Source organism: Dreissena polymorpha, chromosome 1, assembly GCF_020536995.1.
Source record: "Dreissena polymorpha isolate Duluth1 chromosome 1, UMN_Dpol_1.0, whole genome shotgun sequence".
NCBI classification, from domain to species: Eukaryota; Metazoa; Mollusca; class Bivalvia; order Myida; family Dreissenidae; genus Dreissena; species Dreissena polymorpha.
In genome coordinates this window covers 21,129,018-21,141,853 of record NC_068355.1, presented here as the reverse complement: position 1 = coordinate 21,141,853, position 12,836 = coordinate 21,129,018, and the positions used below count along the sequence as shown (strand labels likewise).

The following is a 12,836-nucleotide window of genomic DNA, read 5'->3' as shown; positions in this document are numbered from 1 at the left end:
CTTTTAAATATATGTACAAATGTATAGCATAAACCCTAGTTTGCAATTTTATACACATATGAGGTTGACATAATGTCTGTAAACAAAAGTTTTATGGAATATAATTTTAATAGGAATTTGATTAGTGCAAAAATAATATACGTAGTTATGAATCACAGAAGATTGTTCGCCAAATGTCATTTCCATTACAATGTCATTTATTAAAAAATGCTATTAAAGCGTTGTACATCTCAATACCCAATTTCCATATATATTGCTTCTGACACTGAGACTATACAGTATTGATAGTTGGGTTGTTCCTATTTTTAACCTTTCTTTCTGTTTTTACTTCTTTGGGGTATAATAAAAAGGTGGCAGTTGAGCAAGAATCATATTAATCCTTAATCAAACATGTTTGTTAAATTAAAAATACACTTAAGTGTTTGATCTATTGTGCTAGGAATATCTTTATGATGCATGTAGGTGCAACAAACTGCCTGCTGACAAATAAATATGTCTTAAATAATGCAAATGGAAGAAAAAAGTAATCTGAATGTTAAAGAATGTATATGTTTACAATATCTAGGCCTATTTAAAATCTGGGTCATGTATGTCCCTAACAAAGTTACCAAGTTCAATCTTTGAAAAACCTTTTATCACTGTAAAGGCCATATTTATGACTCAATCTTGATGAAACATGGTCAGAATGATCATCTTGACAACACATTTTGGCAAACTTTTTTTCTGAGTCACATGTGTGCAGAAACTATGTCACCAGGTACAAACCTTTGAAAATGCTTAATACCACTCTAGAGGCCACATGTATGACCTAAAACTTAATCAATTGTTTATCTTGACAATATTTAGGCGAAGTTTGAATAACATTGGGTCACATTCTTCCATAAACTAGGTCACCAGGTAAAAACTTTGAAAACTTGTTACTATACTAAATTATATCTGTCTTGATGAAACTTGGCAGATTTTTTTTCTTGACTATCTGAAGATCATATTTTGCATCTGGGTCTATTGGGATCAAAAAGTAGACGAATAGGTTCAGTCTTCAAGAATTGGTATCCTTGGAATTAGTTGAGTGTTGAAGGGCAATTAAGGTTCTCTTGTCTGAACACTTTGTACCATCTTTATCCTTATAAACGCTCCCGCCCTAATAACCGCGCCCCTATTGTATATTAAAATGAAGGAGTGATCAAAATAATAGCGCCCCCATTTCTCGGCTGCTAAGGGGTAAAGTAATTGCATTTTATTGATGGAAAATTCTTTTTTTTTATCAACAAGGTAATTGGCAAGAACCTTATAGAAATAAAACTTTAATAATAATAATAACATATATATTTGGAACAGATCGATGTTAGGATTAAACTCCAACATGCAGGCGATTTTATTATGTTTGTATTCTCTTAGAAAGTTTTGTTTTACTTAACACCTTTCGTACAAGATTCAAGTTTTAAAGGCTTAATCTCCAAACTTTAGATACTGATGAGCAGCAAACAGGTTAAAACCTGAACAGACTGCGAGTTATTTGTAGGCTGTTCTGGTTTTATGCTGTTTGCACATAGCCATTTTCACTTTGCTTCTAAGTGGGAAATGGTTAACACTTTTCATATCATGGCCACGCGTACTGTTACAGTTTTCACTACGGTCATATCGACAACGGCCCTTTCATTTCGCATGATAATAGGGTGTAGTATTCTTAGAAAACTATTTGTGATATGTTTACGATTGCTCAATGAACTTGGAACTTTTAGCAAATACTGGTTAACACATTTTAGGTGTTGGCTCATATTATACCTAAAGGAGGGTGAAATAAACGCGCCCTCTTTGTGATTTGCATCGCTCATTTAATAGGATAAAGATGGTATATATTTTATAGAGTCATAAGTCCATAGACTGTTGCAGGAACTTTAATTGTTGTGGAATGCTGCACTGTTCATCCCGAAGAGAAGATTGATTAGTCTGATACTTCAATTGCACAGAAAATGTTCGAAATCCATTGGAATTGTATCTGTGAGCTGTGAGATCAGCCATTCTAGTTTATTATGCCTCCCCTTCAAAGAAGAGGGGGTATATTGTTTTGCACAGGTCGGTCCGTCCGTCAGTCGGTCCGTCCGTCCATCGGTCGTTCGGTCGTCCACCAGATGGTTTCCGGATGATAACTTAAGAACGCTTAGGTCTAGGATCATGAAACTTCATAGGTAAATTGATCATGACTGGCAGATGAACCCTATTGATTTTCAGGTCACTAGGTCAAAGGTCAAGGTCACAGTGACTTGAAATAGTAAAATGGTTTTTAAATGATAACTCAAGAATGCTTACACCTAGGATCATGAAACTTCATAGGTACATAGATCATGACCGGCAGATAACCCCTATTGATTTTCAGGTCTTTAGGTCAAAGGTCAAGGTCACAGTGACTCGAAATAGTAAAATGGTTTCCGGATGATAAATCAAAAATGCTTATGCCTAGGATCATGAAACTTCATAGGTACATTGATCACGACTGGCAAATGACCCCTATTGATTTTCAGGTCACTAGGTCAAAGGTCAAGGTCACAGTGACTCAAACAGTAAAATGGTTCCCGGATGATAACTCAAGAATGCTTACGCCTAGGATCATGAAACTTCATAGGTACATTGATCACGACTAGCAGATGACCCCTAATGATTTTCAGGTCTCTAGGTCAAAGGTCAAGGTCACAGTGACTCGAAACAGTAAAATGGTTTCCGGATGATAACTCAAGAACTCTTAAGCCTAGGATCATGAAACTTCATAGGAACATTGATCATGATTGGTAGATGACCCCTATTGATTGTCAGGTCACTAGGTCAAAGGTCAAGGTCACAGTGACTCGAAACAGTAAAATGGTTTCCGGATGATAACTCAAGAACTCTTAAGCCTAGGATCATGAAACTTCATAGGAACATTGATCATGATTGGCAGATGACCCCTATTGATTGTCAGGTCACTAGGTCAAAGGTCAAGGTCACAGTGACAAAAAACGTATTCACACAATGGCTGCCACTATAACTGACAGCCCATATGGGGGGCATGCATGTTTTACAAACAGCCCTTGTTTTATTGGCTCTGTTTGATGGTTTAATGGTCAGAAAATCATATCCAGTACAAGAGTTGTTGTCTTGGTCATGCAGGGCTAGAGGGCTTTCCTAAGGGGGGTGGTGGAGTTGTGGAATGGTGTTATTTCGAGGCAGAGAGGTGATGCACCTGGCTTGTTTTGCCACCCTCACCTTCAAAAACCTCATTCCTTATTTTGTCCCCTTTTTATGCCCTGGCATCTTTATGCAGTATGCACATAGTGATTGTCTAGTTTAACCTTCTGTCTGTGAGAGATTTAATAAATTTTAACATTTGATCTTGCACCATCATTGACAAAGGATCACCCCTCATGATTTTCAAATCCAGAGATCAAAGGTTTGAGGTGGATGCAAACATGTTCTACAAACATCTCTTGTTATTCTTTAATTCTGAACATGGAATTATCTAAATCAATATTTGCTGCTGTTATTGAATCAGCTTTCAATTTTGACTGGTTGTACATTCTTGATGAAATTGTGTTGTTTTTTATTCAATATCATAATGCAACATTAATAATCTATTCCCATCTTTTCTTAAAAAGCACTTTGATTTTTTGTGCCAACAGTTTTTGTATTCTTATGTTTTTTGCAATGTGAGTCTATATAAAGTAAATTTTGTCGAGGAAATTTCGTACTGTTTCCATTTCCTATTGCTGCCAGGCTTTGTTTTTCAAATGGATTATCAAAATTCCTCCATTATTTTATGAGATTGATGCAATCAAGATGCCACTAAGATGCAATATCCTGCTGAAGCATCAATGAAACCACCCTTCTTTCATACCTTGACAGTGCTATCTGAAAATCTTATGTAATATTAGAAACCAGTTTTCAAGAAACATGTTTCTGGATAATATCTTATATGAGTGAAAATCAGACAGTATAGCAGGCAGCGTGGCATGGAACATATTTCTTACAGCATATGGTGTCTTCAATCAAAACTTTTAAATGGCAGGTAATAGAAGATTTGTTTTAAAAATAAATGAGTGTGTATTGAAGAGATTATAGATGGAGTGGGTTTGCCATGAAAGTGTAAATTCTCAGCTGCTATTGTTGCAGGATATACTTTCTTTGTCCAAACTCACAATAGCTACCACATGCTTGTTTCAAATCATAGGCACAAATTGCTGAATTTTTGTATAAATTATTTGACAGATTTGAAAGGGTTAATTGACTGTTTGATGATGGTTTAATTTAATGTTTTATTTTCAATTTGAATAGAAAAATAAACTTGAAAAAGCATATAATTGAGAGATTATTGAGCGAGATCAGGAAATATATACAAGAATGGTGTAAACAATGTTATAATAGCATTCAATTCAGCCGCATGTGTGTCTCATGTAATTATTCATTGATTTACAGTGAATCTGCTCTCCAGAAATGAAGTTAACATTCATTTTATGACCTATTTTCTCTGTTTCTTAAAGCAATTGCCATAGATTAAAATAAAACTGGATTTTAACCTGAGTTAACTGGGGAGTAGTTGTGAGAGTGGGAAATTCAGTGTTATCACCCAATGTTTCATTGCTTTCTTGTGAATTCACCAGATAGTGTGTCCCCAGGGGCTGGGTGATATGTATTGCAGTTTTATGCCTTTAGACATTAATGGCTGTTTTATGAAGCAGCACTGCTCAAGCAGTTTAATTTGTTAGATCCACTGTTCACTCAATATTCCTAGTCTGTGCTATGTTACTCACCCTAACATCATACCAATATGCCATGATTGGTGTCTGCATGATGTTCTGCTGGGTAAAGTTAATCCTTTGCATGCTGGGAAATTTGTCGTCTGCTAAAATGTTGTCTGCAGAATTTATAAAATTAGCATTTTCTTCGATTTTTTTCAAAGAATACTATCAGAATAGCAAACAGTTTGGATCCTGATGAGACGCCACGTTCTGTGGCATCTCATCTGGATCCAAACTGTTTGCAAAGGCCTTTAAAATTCGGCTCCAGCACTGAAAGGGTTAATCTGCAACATGTCTGTATCACTGTTTCTACTCAAAGGTATTGAACTTCTTAAATGTGTTTGGTTAAAGTCATTATGTTAGGTCCATAGATCTTCCCCAAAGACACCAAGTACTGGTTATAGGCCGAGGAAACACATTCAAGAGTGTTTCTATAAGCCTGAGGCTTTCAATGTAATCGAGCTTAAATAAATAGGTTTAAACAAAGTTCCGAAACTCTGATAAAAAACTTAGCAGGATTATGCCCCTTTTTGCGCTTAAAATTTTTGTTGATGTAAAGGTGTAACACTGTTTCTATTACAGTTATTCAATTGAAACTTCCCAAATATGTTTTGGATCAAAGTTAGATGTCAGTGACCAAGGTCCATAACTCTGACCTGCAATTGCGCCCTGCTTTGTACTTCTGACTAATGGCTGTGTGCAAATACTCCATAACCCTATATTTACTACATATATTCAGATAAAAGTGATAAAATAATTAAAACCTATAACTGTTATAGCATTGTATGCGTGAAGCTTGTGTTCTTAATTTGTTTCTCAATTTAATGCTTATTAACATGAAACTTGATAATGTTGTTTATAATATGCAGAAGTGTAAGAATTACATTTTTAAGTATATTAAGATAATATTTGCAGAGTTTTGTCCTTGAGTTTTGCCTTCAGCTCGAAGTTATTTTTGTGTATTTGTTTTGCAGAGTAATGTGCCCATGAACAAGTTATTCCCTAAATCAATGTGAAGCTTTTTTTCTTCTGTGTGTGATCAATGAGGAGTTGTGAACACCACAATTTTGAGATTAACTTTACTAATTATCAAATTTTGCACCTGTTTGAAATAAGAGATTGTGGGGATATTTGTTGTTTTCTATGAATGTTCTTGTTAGCTCACCTGTCATGAAGTGACATGGTGAGCTTATGCGAACTTGTGATGTACGGCATCCGTTGTGCATGCGTGCGTGCATGTGTGCGTGCATGTGTGTATCCGTCAACAATTTGTTTGTGTAGACAGTAGAGGTCACAGCTTTCATCCAATCTTTATGAAATTTGGCCAGAATGTTTATCTTGATGAAATCTGGGCTGGGATTGTATTTGGGTCATCTGGGGTCAAAAACTAGGTCACTAGGTCAATTAATAGAAAAACCTTGTGTAGACAATAGAGGTCACAGTTTTCATCCAATCTATATGAAATTTGGTCAGAATGTTTATCTTGATAAAATCTGGATTGGGATTGTATTTGGGTAATATGGGGTCAGAAACTAGGTCAAATCATAGAAAAACCTTTAGTAGACAATAGAGGTCACAGTTTTCATCTGATCTTAATGAAATATGGTCAGAATGATTGTCTTGATGAAATCTGGGTTTGGATCGAATTTTTGTCATCTAGGGTCACAAACTAGGTCACTTGGTCAAAGTTTAAAAAGAACTTGTGTAGAGAGTAGAGGTCACAGTTTTCACCCAAACGTTAAAAAATTTGGCCAGAATGTTAATCTTGATGACATCTGGGTTGGGATTGTATTTGGGTCATCTGGGGTCAAAAACTAGGTCACTAGGTAAAATCATAGAAAAACCTTGTGTAGACAATAGAGGTCATAGTTTTCGTCTGATCTTAATGAAATATGGTCAGAATATTTATCTTGATAATATCTGATTTTGGATCGTATATGGGTCATCTGGGGTAAAAAATTAGGTCACTGGGCCAATTCTAGTAAAACCTTATGTAGATGAAAGAGGTCACAGTTTTCATCACATCTTAATGAAATTTTGTCAGAATGTATTACTTGATGAAATCTAGCTTGGGATGGTATATGGGTCTGATAGAATTTAAGTTGATGTAGCAAGGTTAGTCAGGTGAGCGATTCAGGGCCATCATGGCCCTCTTGTTTTATGTTTCAGCCTAGAATTTTTTAGATTATTTAACTATTGCTGATATTAAACTTTTGGTATGTCTATGTGATCATTACATTAGGTGACTGCCTAAAAAGGTACATTAGACTGCCAATTTACATACTGTAAACTTTGCCAGTAGGGTACGGTTTTAAACATATTTGTGATTCCAGTCAAAATAAAAATTCTTTTCAGTAGGAAACAGTACCAATAATACTTTCTAAACATTCTTTCATTTGCACTAAAGCGCAGAAAACCCATATATTATGAGTACAATATTCACTTATGAACTAAACAACCTGCGGAATGTTTACATAAATCTTAGAAAGTAACTAAAATATCAACCAAGTCAGTTGGAGCGTTCAACAACAAGATTATGAAGCTATGGATCATTTAAGAACTGTTTGTCTCATTTACATTTCTTGGTGGGAGGTATTCATATACACTTAAAATAGGGTTTTGTAATATATATTATTTACATATCTCACAATTGATGTTACATAGATTTAGATTGGGGCAATGAAGTCATTTATTTCTTGATGTTTGATATACAATACTTATTCTTAAAGGGCTAAAGGGTTAACCCTTTACCCCTTAGATGCGTATTTTTACGTATTTGTATTCCCTTAGAAAGTTAAATTTAATTAAAAGCCTTTCTTACTAAATTCAAATTTTAAAGGTTTTAGTTTCAAACCTTAGATACTTATGAGCAGCAAACAGCATAAAACCTCAACAGACTGCAAGTTACTCGCTGTTCTGGTTTTATGCTGTTTGCAAAAGCAATTTTACTTTGCATCTTAAGGGGGGAAAGGGATAAGACTATTCTCATGTTCAAGTGTCAGTTATAAAATATGATTTTGACAATTGCCATTGTCCCAGAATGTATTCCTCAGTTATTCTCCAAGGGTACTTTGTACCTTAACCCATTTATGCCTAGCGTCCTGTAAAAAGGACATTGCAAACAGCGTAGACCCATATGAGACGCCGCATAATGCGGCGTCTCATCTGGGTCTGCGCTGTTTGCTTAAAGGAAATTCTGTAAGAAATATTCTAAATATAGAAATAAGTATACTAGACATCCCTAATTTTATAAATACATTGATATAATTTAGAAGGATTGGAGAGTCCACTGGGCATAAATGGGTTAATGTCTTGTCTGATGCCCCTTAGTAAGGCTGTGTTAGACTCGCCCAGCTCTGGTGGTATTTTAATGGACTTTCAATCGGGAGTTTGCCATTTGGGTCACAAAACTTGTGGGGCTTGTCATAAAATGGTTTCTATTGCATTTTCTCCTTACCACTGATTCAAGTTGGGCAGTTTTTAGAAAGCGTGACTTTTTGGCAGTGGTAATCTACTGTCTAAGATTACCAAGGAAAAGACTTGCATAGTGTTGAAAATGTTGAAAAATCCAAACACAGCACCAGTTAAAAAATACAACTTCAGCTGATAGTTTTGGTGTGAACCCAGCTTCACCTTGAGTCGGTGAACTCAGGGTTTTCATGTGGTGCAATCTTGGCTGGAATTTGATTTATATAAAACATCAAAATGACTAACAATTACTCAAATGTGCCTTTATATAATGATATAGAGAATATTTGTTGGATTTGGTGGAATATCGATTTTAATAAACGAGTGATCAAAAAAAAAATTCACGAATGGCACAGCCACTTTCTATTATCATGAGTGAATTAAAATCTGTATTCCAAGGAATCCAACTAGTATTCTTTTTATTTTATGTTTACAATGATTATTTTTGTATTGAAACTCGAGAATTATGCTAAAATAATGATGTCATGACATAAAAGAACCATGTCATTTCACAGTTAAATTGTCAGTTTTAATTCAATGATATTTCTCTATAAAACACTGCACAGCATATCATAAATCTGTTTGAGTTGTGTAAACATTTACAATAAAAGTACTTTATTTGATACAGTTTCAAAATTATATATATATATATAAAACACATAGCCAAGCACGTCAAAAAATCTTGTGCTTTGTAGTTCAAATTACTTTAGTATCCAAGCACCCAATAACATTTCCCAACAGAAAACATCAGACAGAGGGCTTACCGTTTATAATTGTAGAAGCATTTATGAGACTGTGGTGTTCATGCAAAATATACATGTCTTATTTGAAGCCTTGATGTATAATTAACCAAAGATGTTAGCAATAACTTCACACAGTTTGTGCTATTACTTTGCCAAATCATTGCCATTCTTTCAACATTTTATCAAAAGTATGTTATACTTTGTAGCTATAAGTGCTTATGAATTTGTTAATGACTATCTTGCTCACAATATTCGACAATTTTAGAAACAAACCATCACAACTTTCATGAGGCACAATGAAATGAAGTCAATACAAATATCAACTGAGTTCTTCCTTTAGTACAAGAAGCATCATATATTACAAACACCAGATCATAATACATCTCAGGAAGACACCATAATATGTAGAGAAAAAAGCCTTATCACATGGATTTTTTGTGTTTGAAAGTACTAATAACACGCTTACCATGCCATTATACTTTGAACCCTTAGATACGTATTTTGATGCATGTGAAGTCCCTTAGAAAGTTACATTTAATTAAAGACCTTTCTTACTAGATTCAAGTTTTTAAGGCTTCATTTCCAACTCTTTGATACTGATCAGCAGCAAACAGCATAAAACCTGAACAGACTGCGAGTTACTCGCAGGCTGTTCTGGTTTTATGCTGTTTGCAAATAGCCACTCGCACTTTGCCTCTGAGTGGGAAAGGGTTAATTAATCATGATTTCTTGTTATGCCAGAAATCAACATTAGGACTCAGCTTAATGTTTCGCTGCCAATTTATTCCCAGTTAGCCGCCACAGGTTCATGTACATTTTTAGTGTTGATGTGTTATCCTTATTCAGTATAATTTGTTGCCTGGCCAGTCTCCTTATTGAGGGCTGTAGAAAACCTCAATACCAAATTGTTTCTATCTGTCAAAATACTAAACAGTGTCTTTCTTATCATATCTATGAGTGTGATAAATGTTGTGTCTGAACCTACTGGTCATTGCTCAGGTAAACAACTGGAAGCACTCAAAAAAGCAGCAGGAAATGAAACTCAAAAACGGAATTGCATGTTTAGGTAGCAAGACACTGTCATAAAAATATGGATTTCTTTGGTATTTCTAGACGTTAGAAAAAAAGAAAACCCATCATGTTCCTATGACAACATTGTATATGAGTCTTCCTCTTACATGTCTTTCAGAAGATCTGGCTGGTACAAACCCTCCATCCTCTACAGATTCCACACCCATGGACTCTCAGGGTAAGTACACTGTTTATGCTGAATTATCCCATTAACACTTGGATACGTATTTTAACGCATTTGTAGTCCCTAAGAAAGTTAAATTTAGTTTCAGACCTTTCTTACTAGATTTAAGTTTTAAATGCTTCATTTACGACCCTTAGATACTGATGTCAGTTACTCGCAGGCTGTTCGGGTTTTATGCTGTTTGCTCATAGCCATTATTTAAACTTTGCTGCTGATTGGGAAAGGGTTTTTTTATGATCATATTTTGTGTCTGTGTATGTGGGTTATGATAAACATACATTTTTTCTGTGATGTGCGACACAAGTCTCATTATTATTTTTTATAGCAACATATTATATAATTCTCAGAAAAAAATCTGGACATTCCTGTATGAACCATTTAGATTTGCACAATTATTTTCATTAAAATAGAATAATGTGTTTACTGTGTTAGCTGACTTTATTGCATCCTTGTTTTCGCCTTCTCCATTATTTTCTGTTCTATCCTTTCATCTTGCCTAGACCTCTAAACAGGCATATTTTGTGACAAGTTGGCACTATTGTTTCAAAGATATTGTGAAAATTTGTTTCTGTTTGTCATGTTTTATGATTAAATATTGGATGAGGAGACAGAAAGCTGATAACAGTGTCTTGCATATTTCCTAACAGCACAGATTGGTAATCTTTATTGGAAGGCAACTGCATATGCGTTGGTGTAATAGAAATGGCAATACTTTACTGTAGCTGTTTTTTTATGTAAACATACCATAAGTTAATTTGCTTATTTGAATAACTTTTATTTTGTTTTCATTATTAAACCTGTGAATATGATTTTATTAGGTTCAATATGGACGATTATTAAGTTAATAATGTTAAGATTTTCAAATAAAAAAGTTCTCAGTACTCCATGGTGAAGTCGGGCATGTTTGGTCCCATAGTTTGTTCAGCCAGTCTTTGGGAAAACTGGGCTCAATGCATATGCGTAAAGAAACCTTTTTACTTAGCCTGTGGGGACTGTTTCTGCCTATACTGGGTTTTTGTTTGGAAGAGTTGTCCTTTAAAATGAAAATTCCATAAAGCGGAAAGTATCGTCTTTGATAAGCCTTTATGGAATGCACAGACAAATCTTAGAGGATACTATATGCCCGTGTTTCCCCCGAGACTGACTAAAATCAATCTATAGACCAGTTGACTAGTGACGTCACGAGCACCTGCAAAGTTTAGACTCCGCCCACTGGTTGGCAAAAAGAGGTGGAATTCATGTAAGGGCATATAGAGAAGGTTCTTTGGAACAGTTATATTGTTGTTATTATTCGTTTTTACTCACAAAGAACTCGGGAGTGGAACACAATCTAAGAGCTCGATGTGTGGTTACCACAAGAATCTCTCTACTTGGCACTTCTTCGCGACCATTTTTAGTTTTAAAAAAGTCTCAGACATTGAAATTCTTTCAGAATAAATTAAATTAAATGAACGAAAGCAAATAAGGATGAAAACAAACAAACAACCAATAGGTCTATTTTCTGTTCGCAACAAGGGTAACTGATTTGAACCTTTATGTCTGAAAAAACTTACCTTGTTACACATTAAATAAATTCTTTTGACTAATGTAAATGTTTTATTTAATTGTTCACACTAATTTTGACTCCCCTATTGAATTTCCGGGCACTAGGTCAAATGTCAAGGTCACGGTGACCCGAAATAGTAAAATGGTTTCTGGATGATTACTCAAGAACGCTTATTCCTAGGATCATGAAACTTGATAGGTAGATTGATCATGACTCGCAGATGACCCTTATTGATTTTGAGGTCACTAGGTCAACGGTCAAGGTCACGGTGACCCGAAATAGTAAAATGGTTTCCGGATGATAACTCAAGAACGCTTATGCCTAGGATCATGAAACTTGATAGGTAGATTGATCATGACTCGCAGATGACCCCTATTGATTTTGAGGTCACTAGGTCAAAGGTCAAGGTCACAGTGACCCGAAATAGTAAAATGGTTTCTGGATGATAACTCAAGAACACTTATGCCTAGGATCATGAAACTTGATAGGTACATTGATCATGACTGGCAGATGACCCCTTTTGATTTTCAGGTCACTAGGCCAAAGGTCAAGGTCACGGTGACCCGAAATAGTAAAATGGTTTCCCGATAGTAACTCAAGAAAGCCTATGGCTAAGATCATGAAACTTCATAGGTACATTGATCATGACTGGCAGATGACCTCTAATGATTTTCAGGTCACTAGGTCAAAGGTCAAGGTCACAGTGACAAAAAACATATTTACACAATGGCTGTCACTACAACTGAGAGCCCATATGGGGGGCATGCATGTTTTACAAACAGCCCTTGTTTAAGTCTTACTATAAGAAAGAATACGGCTAATTTATTGTTTTGTTTTGTGGAGTTTTCAGTATTTAGTCTTCCGATCTCGTTTACTCTATGCTTATAACTACTTCGTATTTTTATGACAAGGAAATTTGATTTGTGAATATACATCTATTTGGGTCTAAATATCGACCCATTGATGCAAAAAGGCACCATGTGACATTGAAATTAGAAGGCACATGGTACCTTTTTGCACCAATGGGGTGATATGATATATTTGCAATATATTTG

The 12,836-nt window shown here is 35.2% G+C and overlaps 1 protein-coding gene across 2 annotated transcripts in view; it reads left to right on the top strand.

Moving 5' to 3' along the window:
- LOC127873824 (double-stranded RNA-specific editase 1-like) overlaps positions 1-12,836 on the top strand; it is a 108,713-nt gene that overhangs the window by 33,963 nt on the left and 61,914 nt on the right. For both annotated transcript variants that reach the window (XM_052417825.1, XM_052417834.1), the window contains one exon: positions 10,170-10,229. In XM_052417825.1, coding sequence (XP_052273785.1) covers positions 10,170-10,229 — 60 coding nt within the window. The remainder of the gene's footprint in view (positions 1-10,169; positions 10,230-12,836) is intronic.